This window comes from Phycodurus eques, chromosome 14, assembly GCF_024500275.1.
Source record: "Phycodurus eques isolate BA_2022a chromosome 14, UOR_Pequ_1.1, whole genome shotgun sequence".
Taxonomy (NCBI): domain Eukaryota; kingdom Metazoa; phylum Chordata; class Actinopteri; order Syngnathiformes; family Syngnathidae; genus Phycodurus; species Phycodurus eques.
In genome coordinates this window covers 12,241,296-12,260,357 of record NC_084538.1, presented here as the reverse complement: position 1 = coordinate 12,260,357, position 19,062 = coordinate 12,241,296, and the positions used below count along the sequence as shown (strand labels likewise).

General features: G+C 40.7%; 1 protein-coding gene across 5 annotated transcripts in view; it reads right to left on the bottom strand.

Annotated features, from left to right (window-relative positions):
* The window catches only part of eml5 (EMAP like 5), a 51,490-nt gene extending 33,863 nt beyond the window's left edge, over window positions 1-17,627 (bottom strand). For all 5 annotated transcript variants that reach the window (XM_061695461.1, XM_061695463.1, XM_061695460.1 and 2 more), the window contains exons 1-4: window positions 17,105-17,627; window positions 6,134-6,293; window positions 2,734-2,832; window positions 2,265-2,333 (exon numbers count right to left, since the gene is read on the bottom strand). In XM_061695461.1, coding sequence (XP_061551445.1) covers window positions 2,265-2,333; window positions 2,734-2,832; window positions 6,134-6,293; window positions 17,105-17,301 — 525 coding nt within the window. In that variant the 5' untranslated portion in view covers window positions 17,302-17,627. The remainder of the gene's footprint in view (window positions 1-2,264; window positions 2,334-2,733; window positions 2,833-6,133; window positions 6,294-17,104) is intronic.
* Window positions 17,628-19,062: the final 1,435 nt, after the last annotated feature.

Below are 19,062 nucleotides of genomic sequence, written 5' to 3'. Positions count from 1 at the left end.
TTTGTTTATTAGGCCATAATAATAAAATTGAACATATCCATTAAAGCAATTTTTGCAGTAAGAAAGATGTTAACTATAAAGCTTGAGTTGTGTTGACCAAACCAACGCATAAGAAGGAAAAACAATAAGCTGTATATATATGCGTTTGTGCATGTGTAAAAGGGAGTACACTGTCCACAGCACAGGTCATTGTCACAGAGGTTGTGTTTCCCTCAGCCCACGAGTGAGTGGATTACTGCCACTAAATCTCCTGGATGCTCTGAGTGCTATAATCACGGAGCAAACGCAAGGCCAGGGAGCAGATGTCACATGGTCTGTAGGGTAAAGACTGGGGAATTATGTGGGACAATTGCTGGATTGCCCTGCCATCGGGAAACCAGTGTAGAGGGAGGAGGGAGAGGACTAAGCAGGCATTGTGGAGAGGCGGGGCTTAGCCAGCCCAGGTTTCTGTGCCACAGCAGTTGTGGGAAGAGTTCAGGGCAGATACAACAGATGAGATTGAGATGAGGCACATTAAACTTAATACACACAGTAAGCCAAATGCAACACAATTATTCGTTACAGTGGAAACTCAGCAGAGTAGTAGCCAACTGCCATAACAATAACCATAATTAATCCATATTAATATCTTAATTTCCTCTCTGTCACATCAATTTCTATCTAGACTGAAATACTTTAAGACCTGAAAAAGTAATCAAACAACTGCAGGCCCATAGGTCCAGTTCAGGAATATGTCAAACGGTCAAAAACAGCCTAATGTAATATGATCATCATCAAATTCTATCCCAACAATACTTCTTGTTTTATTTTCACACTGATCTGGAAGGACGAAGAAAACATTTTAACATAAACATGTTTAAGTTTTCGTTGGAACAAGGAATGGAAAAATGTACTCAATGCAGAACATGTGTGAGTGTGAGCATTTTGACTTATATTTGCATTATATTTGCTAAAATATTACAGATATAGACAATCTGAACTAACGTTTTAAACTACTTTAACAATTGTCCCATTTATGTTGTTGTTTTGAAACATTATTTCTTTACTCTATTTTATATCATCTGTGCTTCCTATACCTCCCAAGCTATTGCCTGCCTCGCCTACACACACACTGGTTCCACTCGCAAATGATGTGAATAAACAATTTGATTGGCTGAGTTGTGTCACAGGTCTCTGTTAGTGTAGTGTTTCCCTAGCCTGACTTCTGTGCAGGCAGAGTAGGTTCAATTTACATTCATTAATAGTGTAAGTGTCAATGGTTGTCTCTACATAAATGTGCACTGTGATCTACTGACGACCAGTCAACGGTGTAGTCTGGCTTTCACCCTATGTCAGGTGGGATAGGCTCGAACTCACCCATGCCCCCACATTACAAGTGATGTAGAAAATGGATGGAGTCTTATTGGAGGAGCTTACAATGTACGCGGTTAGTCTGTACATCCATCACCGGGTGACTTGAAAGGTTGGCAGAAAGCTGCGCTTCTTAAAAGACCTTGAATCCCAAAATATTTCAAAAAGTCAAAACAAACAAATATGTCTGTGTCCTTATGTAGGAAAGTGTCTGGTTCCTATTGAGAATCTCTGCCTTATTGTATGTTTTTCCTAGCATCAACTGAAACATATTACATCTGCTGCACTGCATTGAAAGCCAACAAAACAATAACCAAAGAACATATTTCCAGAAGTGAAACACTTCTTTATGAATGTCGCTGCCTGACATGACTAGTAGGCAGAGATCCTACATCAACACGATTCACCTTTTTCCTCATGTTTTGGGACTTTCTCCAGTGCTCTGTGCTACATGTTATTTCCTAATGGCTTTGCACCAAAACAAATGCTGCACCATATCCCAAGGGAAGTTTTGGCAGTGACGCCGTAGAATGATGAACACAATTTTTAGTATGTGAAAGTGATGCAATCAAGGCGAGCAAAAAAAAAAAAAATACAATAAAAAAAAAAAGGATGCTAGAGCAGCTGCAGCTTGTACTGTGGAGAGCTGTGAAAAGCTCATTGAGCAGAGTCATCATACAAAGACAACATTCCTTGCTCTTTGTAGTGAAGATTGCTGCAAATTTGAATGAACATAAAGTGAGTGGTTGCAGTGCTTGTATGGTAATGCCTCATAACAACTCTCTAGATTAAATTGTATGTGCAATTCCAATCAATGGTCTTAAAAAATCTGTATTTAGATATTACATACAAATTAAGCTTGCACTGTGATGTAACGAATGCAAAAATGTGAAAGGCCTACAGAGTGTCTGTACCTTGATGTGTTTGACTCCACAGCTTACAAGCTTGCTCGGCTGGTACAAATCCCACGATATGTCAAATATCTGCAGGGATAAGACGATAGATGTATCAGAGATGGGCTCTCAACATGACATTTACAGGTACTGTATATTGAGAGCTTATTCTTGAAGCACTTATTTTGCAGCTTTTCTAATACTTGTCAGATCTGTTGCAGAAAAATTAAAGGAGAGTGTTTGGAGTGGACTGTGTTACAGTGTGTGGGTTGTACTAGAAAACAACAGCTGCCTGTATCCTCATCATCATAATCATTTAATAAAAAACTTTTGATGAGCTGTGTGGTGTCTAAAATAGTTTCTTTAAAGCTCACAATAAAGTGGGGGGCCTCATTTACTTGTGTCGTCATTGGACAGGCCCTCAAATTTGCAAATGACGTTGGTCCATGCTCAGGTGCTGATGGAGGAAGGGATGGAAGAATTTATTTACCCTGTCTGTATGGCCCGGTGCGGCTGCCAGAACCTTCCCTCTCCTCCAGTCCCACACGCAGATTGTGTTTTTTGAGTCCAAACCCACAGACACCAAGCACTGTAGATAGAAATACACATCACATAAAATAACATTATAGTTTGTTGTCCAAATTACAAGCAAAAGCTGCTCCGCTACCTCCACTGTGGCACGGCAGGCCACAATGAAAAGCCTAATAATAACAGCTACAGAGCGGAGCAGAACAGTTGTCCAGCCCTTGGCGCTTCCAGTGAGCTCATTGGAGTGTTTTGGCTGGAGGAGCCTCCTATAGCTGACTGAGTGAGTAGGCAGGGGCAGCCGAGCAGAAGTGAACATCGTCGCTCGTATGGAAATGCAGCTCCACTCTGCTGCCTGCTTTGCATGGAAGAGGGATATCCTTTTTGATCCACAGACTACAAATCAGTCTTCAGATGGCTCCCTCTTAACTTGTTTAAGACGGGTGACATTTAATGCCAAGCAGCATGAGGACATTTAAGCAAACATGTGCACACAAGGGGGCTGAAAAATGCATCACCATCTTAATAACGAAAGTCCTATTTTTTTACCCATGCTCGAGGGGAAACACTGGTAGGCTGGTGTGTCAAGAAATATAACAACAACCATTTTAATGTTTTCTCTGGTTAGCACCACAGTGATAGACGTCTGTGCACATTTTTTTATTGCTTTTATATTTGTACTGGCTAATCGCACCAGAGATCCCTCGGCATTGTCTTGACTTCTTTTGAGTAGGGATGCTGAATAGAACTACCTCACTGCGAAACAACACAGCTTCCTCCTGCTTTAAATACTGTCACTTTCCATCTAAATCCACAGCTAGTTAGCCATGCAGGAAAAGAACATGGGATTATTTCTCACAGCTAAATGCAGGAGGTAATTTCACCACAAGCACTCACATGAGAGACATGCAAAGATAAAAATCAAGACATGGTTCCTTCATACTATTGATCTTTAGTAGGTCAACAGTTAATAATCTTAAATTACTATACACATTATTTTACTGATTTTCAAGCAGGCACACGTTTTCTTGCAAAGGGGTTTTTGTTTATCAATAGGTTTTACCCAAAGATTGCTGGGATAGGTTCCAGCACACCCACGACCCTAGTGAGAATAAGCGGTAAGGAAAACGGATGGATGGCTCCAGTTGCACTAAATCCTTGAAATCGCCACAACTACATCGAGACCTACGCGAGATGCCTTATTTAGTTCAGTCAACACGGTGCCTTGTGTTTGCGCGCATGAGCAATGGGACGTCCTGTTTGGTACGTATGCATGTGACATCCAGTGTCATCCACAGTAGAAGGTGCATTTGTTTTTGTGAACGACTACATATAAAGATCACATTTAACAAAAAAATCTGAATTTGGCATCATGCCCTGCAGTGTCAATTTAGCCTAATTCCTCGTGGCTCATGAAAGCGACCCTTCTTGACTCACCTATGAGTATGTCAACAATGTCACCATCAAGCACAACAGCGTGGTAAATTTGGATTAAAAATGGAAAACTTTTTAACATCCATCCATCCATCCATCCATTTTCCGAGCCGCTTCTCCTCACTAGGGTCGCGGGGGTGCTGGAGCCTATCCCAGCTGTCATCGGGCAGGAGGCGAGGTACACCCTGAACTGGTTGCCAGTCAATCGCAGGGCACATACAAAAAAACAACCATTCGCACTCACGGTCACACCTACGGGCAATTTAGAGTCTCCAGTTTATGCATGTTTTTGGGATGTGGGAGGAAACCGGAGTGGCCGGAGAAAACCCACGCAGGCATGGGGAGAACATGCAAACTCCACAGTCGGGGCTGGGGATTGAACCCGGGTCCTCAGAACTGTGAGGCTGACGCTCTAACCAGTCGCCCACCGTGCCGCCACTTTTTAAATATTTTAAAGCTTTTTTAAATTTATTCACAATTAACTTTGTACTCTACTGGGAATTTTAGGCTGCGAAAAGAGGACAAAACAATAATCTGTACTGTACAGTAATATGGCTACATATGGCCACAAAGAAAAAAGTGCTTTAGTAAAATGGAAAATCAGTTGTAACGGACACCCCTATTAGTCCGTTTAATCGAGGTTCCACTATACATCAGTGTTATGACAAAGTTTATCATTTGGGTTTTGACTAAAAAAAATTGGGAAACCATACCTTTGGCTAAGGATATGTTTCATTATATGATGACACCTGTCATCGTCTCATAATTGTAACATGCCAGAGTGCAGCTTTCCAGACAGAACTGCTGTCGTAATCATTGTCATTTAAAATACATTCTGACTGTCTCTGCAGTTCCAACTGAGCTTATCTGTGCTGAGCCTTTTTGACACTATCTGAAAATGTACCACAGTGGAAAAAAAGAACAACATCAGACAAACATCTGAACTACTTTAGTAGAATTTTCCAGGTTGAATTTAATTTGCTCGCTAATGTGCAATCTGCATCAGATGTGGATGAATATTTTTTTGGAAATCACAACAATATGCAAGAAGAGGTATTTTAAATCTAATGTTATTTTAGTCCATTATAAACAAGATGTTGCTGCATGGTGGACAAATGGTTAGCAGATCTACCTCAAAGTTTTGAGGTTTTTTTGTTTGTTTGTTTGAATCCTGGCTCTGGCATCTCTGTGTGGTCATGTCCTTCCCATGCTTGTGTGGGTTTTCTCCAGGTACTCTGACATTCCAAAAACATATTTCTTACATTAATTTAAGACTCTCAATTGTCCATGAGTGTGAACGGTTATCTGTCTATACGTGCCATGCAATTGCCTGGCAACCAATTCATGGCGCACCCCGCCTCTCGCCCAAAGTCAGCCGGGATAGGCTCCAGCACACCTACGACCCTAGGGAGGATAAGCGGTATAAAAATGGATGGATAGATGAATAAATAATACGAATATAGTTTGACATTGTCCATCCATCTATTTTCTATACTGATTGTCCTCATTAGGGTAGCAGGTGAGCTGGAGCCTATTGAAAGTTCCCAATTGCCCCAAGCGTATCCAACCCCACAGGCCATAAATAAATATTCTCACAAATGCACACCCCCAAAATACTGTATATAGTTCAAATAAATGTTGAAATTGCCAAATCTAAGTTGGGACATTTGTAGAGTAGTTCCCCAAGAATTGCCCTGCAATTGACTAGTCATTCCAGGTAGTTTGCTGCCTTTTAGTCAAAGTCATATGGAACACCAGTATTTTCCATCTCCAATCATGCTCCTAAACAAGTGGTATAGGAAATGAATGGCAAAATCCAAGTCAGACCTCGCACCCCTGGCTGGTAACATCTTAAAAACAGTTTGATAACCTCCTTGGCGCATGTGCTGTAGATACAGTAGTTCTGTATTATTGTAGTGTCCTAACTGTACCTGTCCTTCAAGATCAAACGCCAGGCAGGCAACACCATGAGTGTGCACGTCTTTAAGGATAGAGACTGTCTGTACAGTGTAGGAGTCCCACACACAGATGTACGGCTCCTTGCCCACCTGCCCCGTGGCCACCAACACACGCTCAGGATGTAGAGCTAAACTGTAAAGAGAGGAGAAGAGAAAACAAAACATTCTATTAGCATGGCCATTTTGTGTGCTTGTTGTGTGTCTGTGGGTGTGCTGCGAGCAAGCAAGAGACAGATTCACCTTCCATCGGAAAACACTGCCATGAGAGGAACACATTAAACCCGTGTTGGGACTGAGTGGCGAAGGAGAGGGGCAGCTTGACGAGGTGACATGGATGACTTAACACAGACACACGCGCACACACACATAGCCTAGTTTAATGTGTGCCTGCAGAGTGTTCTGACAGCAGTCAGTTTGAGTCTTGTGAATCAAATTGTCTCATTTGGTTAAAAGAGCACTATCCAAAGTCTTAGGCCACTATTATATTTAGGGTATCCACACAGGATAGATGCGCAACCAACTTAAAAATGCAGCAAAACAGGTCGAAGCATGTCCTTCCATAAAGGGCTTCGCCCGATAGCGTGAGACTTGGACAAACCTCCCAGGCAAGTGGAATAGGATTATTCAGTGTGTATAGGAACAGAACACAACTCAACTTTATTTATAGGGCACTTTAAAAATAACCACAGCTGTAACAAAATGCAGTACATACTAAAGATTGGATATAAAACAATAATTTTTAAAAACTAAATAAATTATCAATCAAGTGTTATAGTTGAGTGAAATGTATTCCACTATTTGAGTGAAACTTATGGCTTATGTTCAATAGAAGTTTGTGTTTTGAACAATATTTGACCAATATTTGGGTAAGTGTATAAAAAGTGTTAGATTTTAGTGAAACTTATACCATTAATGTTTTTTTAACAGTATTTTATTTCATCAAAATTGCAAACAAAACGGCATTATCAAGGTATCAGTACTCGATATCGGCAATTACTCAGGTACTTGTATTCTCCGTCTGAAAAAAAGTGTTTTTCGACATGGTATAATGACCATATAGAATGCCAGTAGAGTGCAAACCTCCACCAAGGACAAACTGTTAACAAAAGTGACATAAATGTGTATTTGTGACTGTTTGTCTTTTGTTCTTTGATAACAGTAATAGAAATAATAATACATTTTATTTTTTACTGCACTTTATATTTAAGATAAATTTCAAAGTGATCATCACACAAATTCCTGGTTCAAGGAGGTAAACAAACTAACAAACAGCCAGTGCCATTATGATTCTGGGAGGTGGCCAGTTTGATCTTCCTCAAATTTAATGGCTTCTTCCTTCGCTTATACATCACCCTTCCACAAATGTTGGATTTGGTTTCGTATTTTCTCTCTGTGTGCCCTGTGATTGACTGGTGACCAGACAGCTGTGACCCTGAACGTGACAAGCAGTAGAGAAAATGAATGGATGGAATGTTCGTGTAATATTATTAACGCTATATTTCCTATCAACAGTTTCAAGCTACTGTGTAAAAATTACCGCAGTCACGAAAAGAACAAAGCTTGTGGTGGTTTACGACTTTTGCACAGTGCTTTGTAATCCAACATTATGAACAATCACCCATTCACCTACCCAATTTTATCAGTGTGGTTTCCTCGAATAACCAGGCATCCGTTTGTAACACTCTTACATAATTCTCCCCCCTCCGCCAACTTGAAGCACTCCTGGTCTACAGCTGGGCAACAGCATGCTGTATAAAGCTGTCTCACCACCCCCTTCTACCCCACCTATTGTTTTAGTAGCCGCCGGTCACGTTCCAAATTCACTGGGCAATTCATCTCTTTTGCATTCTTCCTCGTGGCCTACATATTCCACGCTGGTCGAGAGATCCCTCCATTGTAATCAGAATAACTGTTTAGCCAAGCGCCCTCCAGGATGTTATAAGAACAAGACCATCGTGTTCAGGAGCAGGCCTGACAGGATGTCCAGGCAGAGCAGCGTCAACCTAGTCAGAAAAAAACAGCTAATTAAAAAAGATTTACATATATATGTATACATATTTACTTCATATGCACTCACTCATCTCTCTCATTATGAGTTTCTACTTTTAATTCCACTTTCTTTGATTTAAAAGCACCTTCGTCTTATCAGAGGTGGAACATCCCCAAAGGGCTAAGGATGTGACTGGAACTTTTTTTATTTTGGGGGGGAGGGTTTGGCCTGTTTGGTTGTTAGGTCAAGCAGAAAGAAGGATGTATATCCCTTTTATGCTAGAACAATTTTACTGTGCCACAGAGTTTTTAAGCTGCCACTGTGGTTCTTTGTTTTCTGATGGATATTTATTGAAAATTTCAGTGGGACAGAACAGTTTTAAAGGATGCGGCTAGATCTATCAACAAGTTCTTCTTGTACTCCACTTCTCTGTGGAACCTCTTACACACCTGGCATAGTTTCTCAGCTCACTTCTTTACAATTACATAATCAGAGCAACACTGCTAAAAATAACATTCAGACAAGGAGACAAATAATTGGAACACTTTGAGATGCAGCAAAAGCTAAGAAAGGTGAGCATAGAACCTGAAGAGTCCGACATTGAACAACCATAAATTCACTTGAAAATATAGTGGGGGTGGGGGGGGAGGTGTTCTCACAATAAGAGAATTACCAGCATCAGCAGCATAGCTGCCAACCAGTTAATTGCTATACAGGTCGTCACTGGCATCTAAAGGTGTTTTGCTTTATCATTTAACTTTAGTTTCCTCTTTTTTGAACTGCCAGCTAATGTAAAAAAAATAGATGTATAGGTAACTTGCGATACGATTTTTTTTTATGCCAACCTCAAGTGACTGAAGTTATGAGTATGCTATTGTTTTAATATTACAGTGGTCAACTTCTTTTAACACTTGTATAGCCATTAAACACATATAGAAACATGGTGAAAATGTAAAACATTACCTAAACATTGCCTGTAGAGAACTGTTAACATTTTTGATGGTGACAGTTCTCATTATTTTTTTAAGGTAAAAACAGGTGTCTCAAAAAAAAGTATGAATAAATAAGAAGCCGACCAGTATCGTGGAATGGACTCTGTTCAACCTTGGTAGTTCCAAAGTATTTTAGAGACAAACTCTCAAGAAACCAGAAGTTATAATTGCATGCAAATGCATTCCCCCACCCACAAGGGACTCCTCATGTCCCCACCGCCTGTTTGTCCATGTACCAGGTTGAAGCAGAAAAACACTCTCTCAGCCATGAGACAACAAAAGTTCATTTCACTTACCTTCTCTCAGCTAAAGCGCTCACTAAACACTCCAACAAACGACTTAGCCTGTGGCGTAAAGCCACGGTCGTCACGTTTAAAAACAGCTATTTGGTGCAGCTGCTATTTACATATGCAATACTTGCTAAATAGTGGCTCAAAAAAACATCCAGTGTTATAGCTACAGTTAAATAATTTGCACAGAAAGGCGATTTTGCATGGAGAGGAAGCAGAGCTACAGCATGACAGACATGTCACAATCAACCACTGAGACATACAGGTATACCGTATTCACACTTATTGACCCATTGTGGCACAACACCATCAGTTTGTGACTCATAGCACCACACAACCAAAACACAGTCACATTCTCCAGCAGTGGTTGGCTTTGTCTGCTTTCACCTTCATGTGATTTAGCACAGGTATAAACCATTGCTGGGGGTATGTAAGCATTTTTGCATTTTTAATCATCTGAGACACTTGCCCATGCACTGGGGTACCTAAAACTAAAAATAGAAAAGTGAGATTGGAAGAACCCATTTTAATTTAAAAGAATTATCCATACTTGCGTGTATTCATGCTGTGCTTTGTTCAAGAAAGACATGATTTACTCTGAACCAAAGATTCCGTGTCCAGTTAGTTCAGGAAAATAGGGTGATGTGCTTCTTGCTGGGAAGTGTGCCAAACAAGCATAACATATGGGAGATGGGATTTGAAGCAACCTCCAGGCCCATAAACATGTACAATCCATAACCCTGGCAGTACTTCATTTTAAGGTTAACAAGATACACTACTGTAATATATGAGTCAATCTTTTGTAGAAGTACATGGATGTTTTTATGACTTTGCCTTTATACACTTAATGGTGTATTGGATATTAAAAATAAAGATGTGATTGAATCTACACTTCTGAGATGTGTTGATGAATCTACATAAAGACATTCTACCACAATGTGTAAATCAAGGGTAAAATTTGAGAAGAAGAAAGCCAAATTACACAACACAAAATAAAAAAGAAAGAAAAGCTTATAAATGTTCTGGAATCAGATTCAACATCAACTCCATCTTCAAAAAGGCCCAGCAGAGGATGTACTTCCTGCGGCTTCTGAGGAATCGCAGCCTGCCACAGGAGCTGTTGAGGCAGTTCTACACAGCAGTCATCGAATCAGTCCTGTGTTCATCCATCCCAGTCTGGTTTGGTGCTGCCACAAAGAAGGACAAACTCTGACTGCAACGGACAATCAGGACCGCTGAAAAGATTGTCGGTACTCTCCTACCCACCCTCCAGGACTTGCACGCAGGAGAAGAGCATGCAAAATCCTCTTGAACCCTTCACATCCTGGTCACCACCGTTCCAGTTCCCTCAGGTAGGAGCTATGGAACAATGCAAACTAAAACTAGCAGACATTCCAACAGCTTCTTCCCTCTTGCCATTAACTTCTTAACTCATTCATTAACATGCTGCCAATTTTGTCTTGAGATTGATGTCACATCTCTGTCGGGCCAATTATGCATTACTCATGCACTCACTGTAGTAGTCTCGCCACTCTGGACTATTTGCATATCTGTTGTTGACCAATAGTTGCCACCCATGTGCTTGAGAAGTATCTGCACCATTTGCACAATTGACATTGCTCCAGATTATCGCACTGCTAGTCACTTTAAACTGCTTAAATTTCTTTAAGTCTCTGCGCCATTTGCACAATGGTCACTGTACCAGACTATTGCTCCATTAGTCATTTCAAACTGCTCTAAATTGCTAGAGGACTCTGCATCATTTGCACTATTGTCCCAAAAAAATTATCAACATTACCACATTACTGATAACCTTTCATTGCTCAGTGACTCTCCGTACTGTGTGTTTATGTCTCAAAAGTATTTTCTGTCAAATGGCTGTCTGTTGTCGTACTAGAGCGGTTCCAACTACCGGAGACAAATTCCTTGTATGTTTTTGACATACAGTACTTGGCAAATAAAGATGATTCTGATGACGGGAAGAGAAAAGTATGGTGAAGGAAAGCAACATGCTAAAATACTGTTGATGAATGGAGACTAAAGGGTTAGGAACAAATAAGTTTTTACTTCCTTGTTTTTGTTAGTATGCTTGTTTGTTTTGCCCCCCCCCCTCTCTCACACACACAGGTGTACTTATAAGAACTGTTTTATTATACAAATGTTGAAAATTAAAAAAAAAATGTAAAAAAAAGTTCATGATACAACGCATTAAGAGGTACATGTCAAACTTGGGGAAGAGGGATGGACGATGGCTGCAAATGAAAAGGGCTCACTGGTGTTTATCAATATCATTGATCTGCCTGCTGACAGGAGTAACAACATGAATTGTATGGTGTATACACTCTCTACTCACAATCAGTGAAACGCTACAAAACTGATGGTAAGCTTCACTACAATTACCCACACTGTGAAATACTTTTTGAATGTAGACAAATGGCCAAGTCAGTGACCTGATGTCAGCAATATACTTGCTTTTCGCTACTTAATAGACACCGTTTGAAAACAGCAAGACCCACAAGCACACAGCAAGTTAGGATGGTTGTGGTGAAGGTCTGGTAAACCTCCAGGGAGGAAACTCAGAATTTGAAGATGTCCATGGGCTCCACACTTCTGGTAGTCACTGACTGCAAATACTTTTCATTCATGTATTTAACATATACTGTAATTGTATGGTAGTTACAATTAAGTAAACTATCCAAATACTTTTAAGCCCTTCAAAAATGGAGGTACTTTGCACAAAATGGGCTATACCTTATGAATTGTGAATGCTATTAGGACACATCAAAATCTGAGACTGTTAAAATGTTGTATTTTTTGTAGCATACTTTCTTAAAGGACTGCAAGTATGCATGGCTGGACTGTGCTGAATTGCAGCAACTGCACAAACTCTATAACCTCACAGTGCCAAAGCACCTTTTACTAATTGGTTCTTTTTTGCAACTGCATCAAACATTAGTACACCCTAGGAAGAGCTCACCAATAAAAATCTGCCTACTTTCCTAGCTATTAAACATTCCTTAAGATGGAAAGATATTTTACAGTGCATGTAAAAGTAGGAGTTAAAACCAGGAGGGGAAAACTCACTGATCCGGAGACAATTAGAAGAGCAATGAACAAAAGACTGAAGGAGAAACGGTTGACTTTGCATCTTAGGGTGAACTCATCTAAAAACACCAGTAGAGGATATTAGAGCAGTAATAAAATGAGTGCGGGTGGTGTATTTGGTACCTGGGCTTTGAGTGGGGATTTACCCGACTCAATCCACCTCCAAAAAGTACCATCATATGGAGCAGTTAAAAATCCACATTTACCTAACAAATAAAATACATACCAGATATACCAATTTTCAAATGTGTTTCTGTGTGAAGAATAAGGACTGACTCACTGAAGGACTTACAATACTTAGCTTAGATAATATCTACAATGAAAAGTGAGAACTCTCAACTTCGTCTGTGAACTGGTTGAACGCGCTGTACGGTTGATGTCACGTGGTAAGAAAAATGTTTTTCTCGCTCTTTGCATCAAAATTACTGTGGTGGGAGAAAGTGTGTGTGTGTGTGTGTGTGTGTGCGCGCACGAGTGCGTGTGTGTGTGTCACTCACTTTCACGCTTACGTACACGCGCGCACAAAGGCACGCACACGCACGCACACACACAGTTGCTTTCATGGGCCACAATCCGCAGTGTACTGAGAATGGTGTACTTGTTTACGTTTAGGAACTTACTGTATTGTGTTGTCATGTCAATTCTGCACTAAGTTGCTTACTTAATGTGGCTTCAACTACACTATTTAAGTTATTGGTTCATGTTGATGACATTATTTTGTAACTTGTGTGGCGTAGATTACCAAGTAATGGGTACGATTAAGCTAATGCTTTTTTTGTACTGTGGATAAGTGATATTCCTGCCACTTGGCAGCTGCCAAAAGTAACTAACAAGTTACTTTTTTTCTAAGTTACTTTTGAAATCCAGTAATCAAAGTAACTAAGTTACTTTTAAGCTCAAGTAAGTTACTTTTTCAAGGTAACTGTGGCAACACTGGTGAAGATAGACATGTTATGCTAGTCAGGCTTGGCTGTAATACGTTTTGCTCCAATCAATCAAGAGAATAGAAAAATGCTGACATTAAATCAGACGGGCTAAAGAAAAACTCCCACCGCTAATATAGCTGAACGCCCCTGTAATGTGAAAATGTAAATTTGACACAACACAGGCCCACCAAATTTAAAAGAATAATATTTTTTTTAATTAAACCACCAAGTATAGAAAATTTGACTTCGAAATCATGAAAAATCAAGCCATTGTTGCCACTCGCAAACACCTTGGGCATGTACGCGGAATATGCTGAAACCACATAACTCACGTAAGTTCTTATATAGTGGGGGAGGAGGATCTCGTGCCCGAGCCAAAGTGTGTCACAAAGCACCATTTTGGCCACGGCCCACAAAAACAATAAATAAAATAAAGTAAAATAAATAAATAGAGGTAAACTAAAATGGTGAAAAACAGTTTAATACTATAGCTCCACAATTGAGTAAGACATGGTTGTCAGTCTTTGCACGTTTTCAGCACATATCTTCATAATTGTATAATATATTTTGAAAGAAATCTCTGAAATCACTTTACGCGGTCTTTTAGTTTTTCCACTGATTAAAATGGAATTACACCTGATATCAACTGTTACATGGATGAAGAAAAGGAACGCTGTCAAACTCTGGTACAACTTTTGTTTTCCCAATCCAACATGTTTGCCCTTTGCCTCCCCGCTACTGCAAATTCACACGTTTCAGTCAGTTGACACCCGTGCGACTTGCTTCATCTACAAGGCAGCGAGTGTTTGGTATCGCTATAGTCCAATGAATAATGGAGCAGGAGCCCAGCTGAGCAACGACACAGTACAGTATATAAGTCTAGTATCTGCAGGCCAACACACGCACATGTCAACACAAGCACTGGAGCGTTGGACATGTTATTATTGTGCGGCATGCTGGGTAAGCTGTGACCATCATCAGTGGGATGATGCAGCATTGTCTTCATTTGATCAAAAAACAGGTGCCTCAATGTTCGATTGAGCTTTCACAATGCACACAGACTTCTTCTGTGTGACGAGTGCAAGTCAACCGTTTTCCTCACAGGGCCATTTAAATTCTTCAAACGTCCTTCAAGGGTCATACTAAATGTATGAAAATATTATGATGCAATGACTGAACGTTTATTGTTATTAAATATATATTATGACATTTATGGGCAAAGGGTTTTTCAGATTTTAACAATAGCTCCTCCGATGGATTTATTTGAATCGCTGATTATTATTATTTTCTGACAAACAAATCGCCATTTTGAGGACCAAAACATGACGGAAAATATATATATATATATATATATATATATATATATATATATATATATACACACACACACACAGACACACCATAGTAAGAATGCATGTATTTCAGGGGTCCCGAACACAACCCCCAAAAACTCACTCAGTAGAGCCTCGTGGACAGTTACAAAATATTTGCTCCTAAAACAAGTTTCACCAACAGACATGAAATTTGGTGCATATGCAGTTTCAATAATTAGAGCACAAAAAAAGGCTCATGTACCCATAACCAAATTTTTAGGGAGTAGGACATTTTGGTTTGAAGCAGCCATTTCAGGCGAATTCCAGGACTCCAACTTTGACAAACTCCAACTAGGGAATTGACAAAAAGATTACTGAAATGAATCAGAAGCAGGTATCCTGGACAGATGGACAACAATAAATTGACGAGCTTATTGGCCGATGCTGTCTCATGTGTGCGGTGCATGGCGTCCAATTTAGATGATCATCTCGAGGATTCGCCATGAAAGACAGGGTATGATGTTTTGTACAATGATGGTCACAGCTTTATCTTCACTTGCTTTGACCTTTTCAGAATTGCATTGCAGGCCGGATCAAATGTTCTCACGGCCCATGTACTGCCTACGACCATAAGTTCCCACCCCTGCATTAGGCACGCCAACAAAGGGGAACTAAACTCCAAAGTTTTTTGGGCATGTGCCAGCACTAGTCAAAACACGGTACTCTGATTAATATTACGTTCGTGGAGTACGAATTCAACAGGAAAATCAACTTCAATAGGGCGCCATGTTTGGCAATATCGCCGACCTGTAATAAAAACAAAGCAGCAGTAGAGGTTTTCCTGGTGCCACAGTGCTTAATTCAACCATGTCAGAAGTGTCCCTCAAGATTCAAAATGGTTTGTAAAAAAATGATCATTATTAATTATGGCTTAAGCCCACCCAAAACATGCCTTAGCCTACCCTATGAATTCGTCCTCAAATTAATTTAGGGAAAAAACAATTTTTTTGTTTTGTTTTATAGAAAAAATGTGGTGATAGCACATGCTTTGGCAATGACAAAACAGAAAACCTCGTGAAAAAAAATCGCTTGAGAAATGAGCAAGTTATGACCTACTTTCAACGTCCATGGATTGCCTTTGAAGGGAACATCAACCTTCCCAACATGGCCGCTACGTAAGCACGTCATTTAGCCGGGCTGCTACAGCGTGCTGGCGTATAGTCTTCATATTATTATTATCATCATCATCATTAACGAAATACATATTAATAACGGTAATTAATATATTGTATTATTATATTAATATTAACACGTATTAATAACAATTAAATAATACAATATATTAATAGTAATAACAATAAAAAAATAATAATTATTATTATTATTATTATCATCATCTGTTAGTGACAAGGCTAGCCCTATTTTGGCTCGTCCACCAAATGGTCTTTTTCAAGGTCTAAAAGGTTTGTTCAAATTTCAGAAGGGTACTTTTCAAATTTAGGTCATGGGCTCAGCACAGCCAAAGCACTCAAACTAAAGTCGCCCCTGCTGTAATTGACATCTAGTTGAACCTGAAGCACCCTCAGAAGTGTATATCAAACTAGTAGCCCTTCACATTAATCAGTAACCTACCCAAGATGAAGCTCACAGTTTCAAAAAGGCTGGTGAATAAAACGTCACTCTCTCACGTATGATATTGCTTGATTGTTGTTTATTTGGTTTTGCTTAATCATTAAACAATACGAAAGAAACAAAATAATGATAAAGGGTAAAAAAAAAATAAAAATAAAATAAAGATTTTGCAATATACTTTATTGCAAAATAAATTTTTATTTGATTATTCGATTAATCAATGGGAAAATTGATTCTAAAAATATTTGTGTTATGCTCATATCGACTTATGTCAAATTTGTCTGCTTTACCATTAAATGAAAACATTCCCATTGCAAACCAAATATTATCCATTGATAAAACATTTGAAATGATTCAACTAACATGCATTTCCCTTGCTTAACTATTACCCCCCCCCCCCCCCCCACCCACCCACCCCACCCCCGCCCCGCCCCAAACGCTGGAGAATTATGGCTTTATTGAACAGTATGGATCCAACTATACCTGATAGAATGATCTAGAAGGGTGGCGACAGATGATTGTGGAGGACGCTGTGCTGAAGTGTCCTTGAGCAAAAACACTGTAGTCACCCCACTCACATGCATGTTACTGAGTTCACCTTGCAATCCCCACATAGGGACTCCAACATATGCCATTACACAAGGTGACGCTCGCTTCTTGGTGCGAAAAGCAACTCTTTTATTCAACGCACTGTACCTGATGATGTCATCGTTGTGGCCCAGGTAGAATTTCTGCTTGTGCTCTCGGGTGTTGTACACCACTCCCACGCCGGCCACGAAGTAGACGATCTCCTTGGCGGCGGTGTAGTAGAGGTTGTTGCGGCACTGGTGCCCCCGGTATCCGTACACCCACTCCAGTCTCAGGTGGCAGTTGGGAGCAGTCCTGTCAGCCATGTCGGCACTTCCGCGTGTCTCACGGTCTCTGTCGCGTTGGGAATGTCAAAAACGGCATTCGCCGATGAGGACTTAATTTAAGCCCGTGGCTCCCATCAGTTCCCCGGCGTTTTCATCAATCCGGGGCGAGCGTAGAAATGTGGCATTTTTGGAACTAATAGTCATTCAGCCTGTGTGAAACCACTCTTTCGCTATTCGAGAAGCAGTTTAGGAAGCTGAGTTGTTGAGAGTGGGAGTTGCAGTGGCCTCATACTTGTTCAGCTCCAGGTCGCGGTCCAGTTTCCTCCACTCAAGTCAAAGCTCCTGTCAAATCCTTCCAACAAAGATGGAGCTGCGCTGTTATTCCACAAGCTCCGCCTACGTAGATAACCGACAGGCCTGTTGTCCAATCAGAGTCTGTCAATCGTTCATGAGATTGGAAAAACAATTGCCGGAAAGGACTGACTCAAGCTAATTGCACGCATACACAACTAATATTAGTGTTTACAATTTACTCACGTACCTAAACGGCCACTACTTCAGATCATCACAAGGGCTTAGAAAATTAACTGTCAAACTACAATTTCAATCATCAGAATGTGATGTAGCACGGTGAAAGATTGCCTCACTCTTGTGAGCACACCAACTGAAAACTGAGGAGCCAGGCGGTCCACCCCACCGAACACAGATTTTTTTTTTAATTTAAAAGACGCAAATTTGTCTCCACCTCCCATGATGATTATCGTCATCATCACAATAATAGCAAGCTGCCATTTTCTTCATCTTCATTTTCTTTTAAAGAGATAAGCAAAAAGAAATAGTCGATAGATATAGTATAGTATAGATAGTTTTCAAATAAGAAATTTAGATTTTTTTATTTGCCAGCTTCTGTCGCCGGGGATCGGATCGCCAAGGTCCCTGCCTTTGGCCACCGCCCAGCTTGCACTACACCCGACCCCTATGGCCCCTCCCACAGGTGGTGAGCCCATGGGAAGGGGGACCCACGTTACCCTTTCGGGCTGTGCCCGGCCAGGCCCCATGGGTGCAGGCCCGGCCACCAGGCACTCGCCTTCGAGCCCCACCTCCAGGCCTGGCTCCAGAGGGGGGCCCCGGTGACCCGCGTCCGGGCAAGGGAGGCCTAGATCCATTTGTTTCTTTCTTCATTGGGTTTTTTTGGAGTCGTGCTTTGTCTGATCCCTCACCTAGGACCTGTTTGCCATGGGTGACCCTACCATGGGCATGAAGCCCCAGACAACTTAGCTCCTAGGATCATTGAGACACACAAACCCCTCTACCATGATAAGGTGACGGCTTCCAGGAGGACAATCGCATGTCTTTATTTCAGAATAGTACAAGCTGTAACGAGTCGATTGTGATTTGCTAGTCATTTGTTAATGTCAATGTTAATAGCGATTGGGGATTTAAATGGCGAGACCCACCTCTATCGGCAACAGAAGCTAGCTCTAGAATCGTGACATGTCACCTCTCTGGCAAGGAAGGAGCCCAAGCTGGTGTGCGACGTTGACAAAGTTCCAACTAGGCATAGTCAGGCTCACCTCCACACATAGCTTGGGCTCTAGTACCAGTCCTCGTGAGAGGGGTTGGACTCTCTTCCACTCTGGAGTTTCCCACGGTGAGAGGCGCTAAGGCAACTTCAATTGGCAAGGTCTGTCTAGTTACATCCGTGAGAAGTAGAAATTGTAATATACTTTCCTTGTTTTAAAATGACATGACTATAACCCAAAATGCTGGAGCTTACTGATCTGGTTTTGTTAATAATTT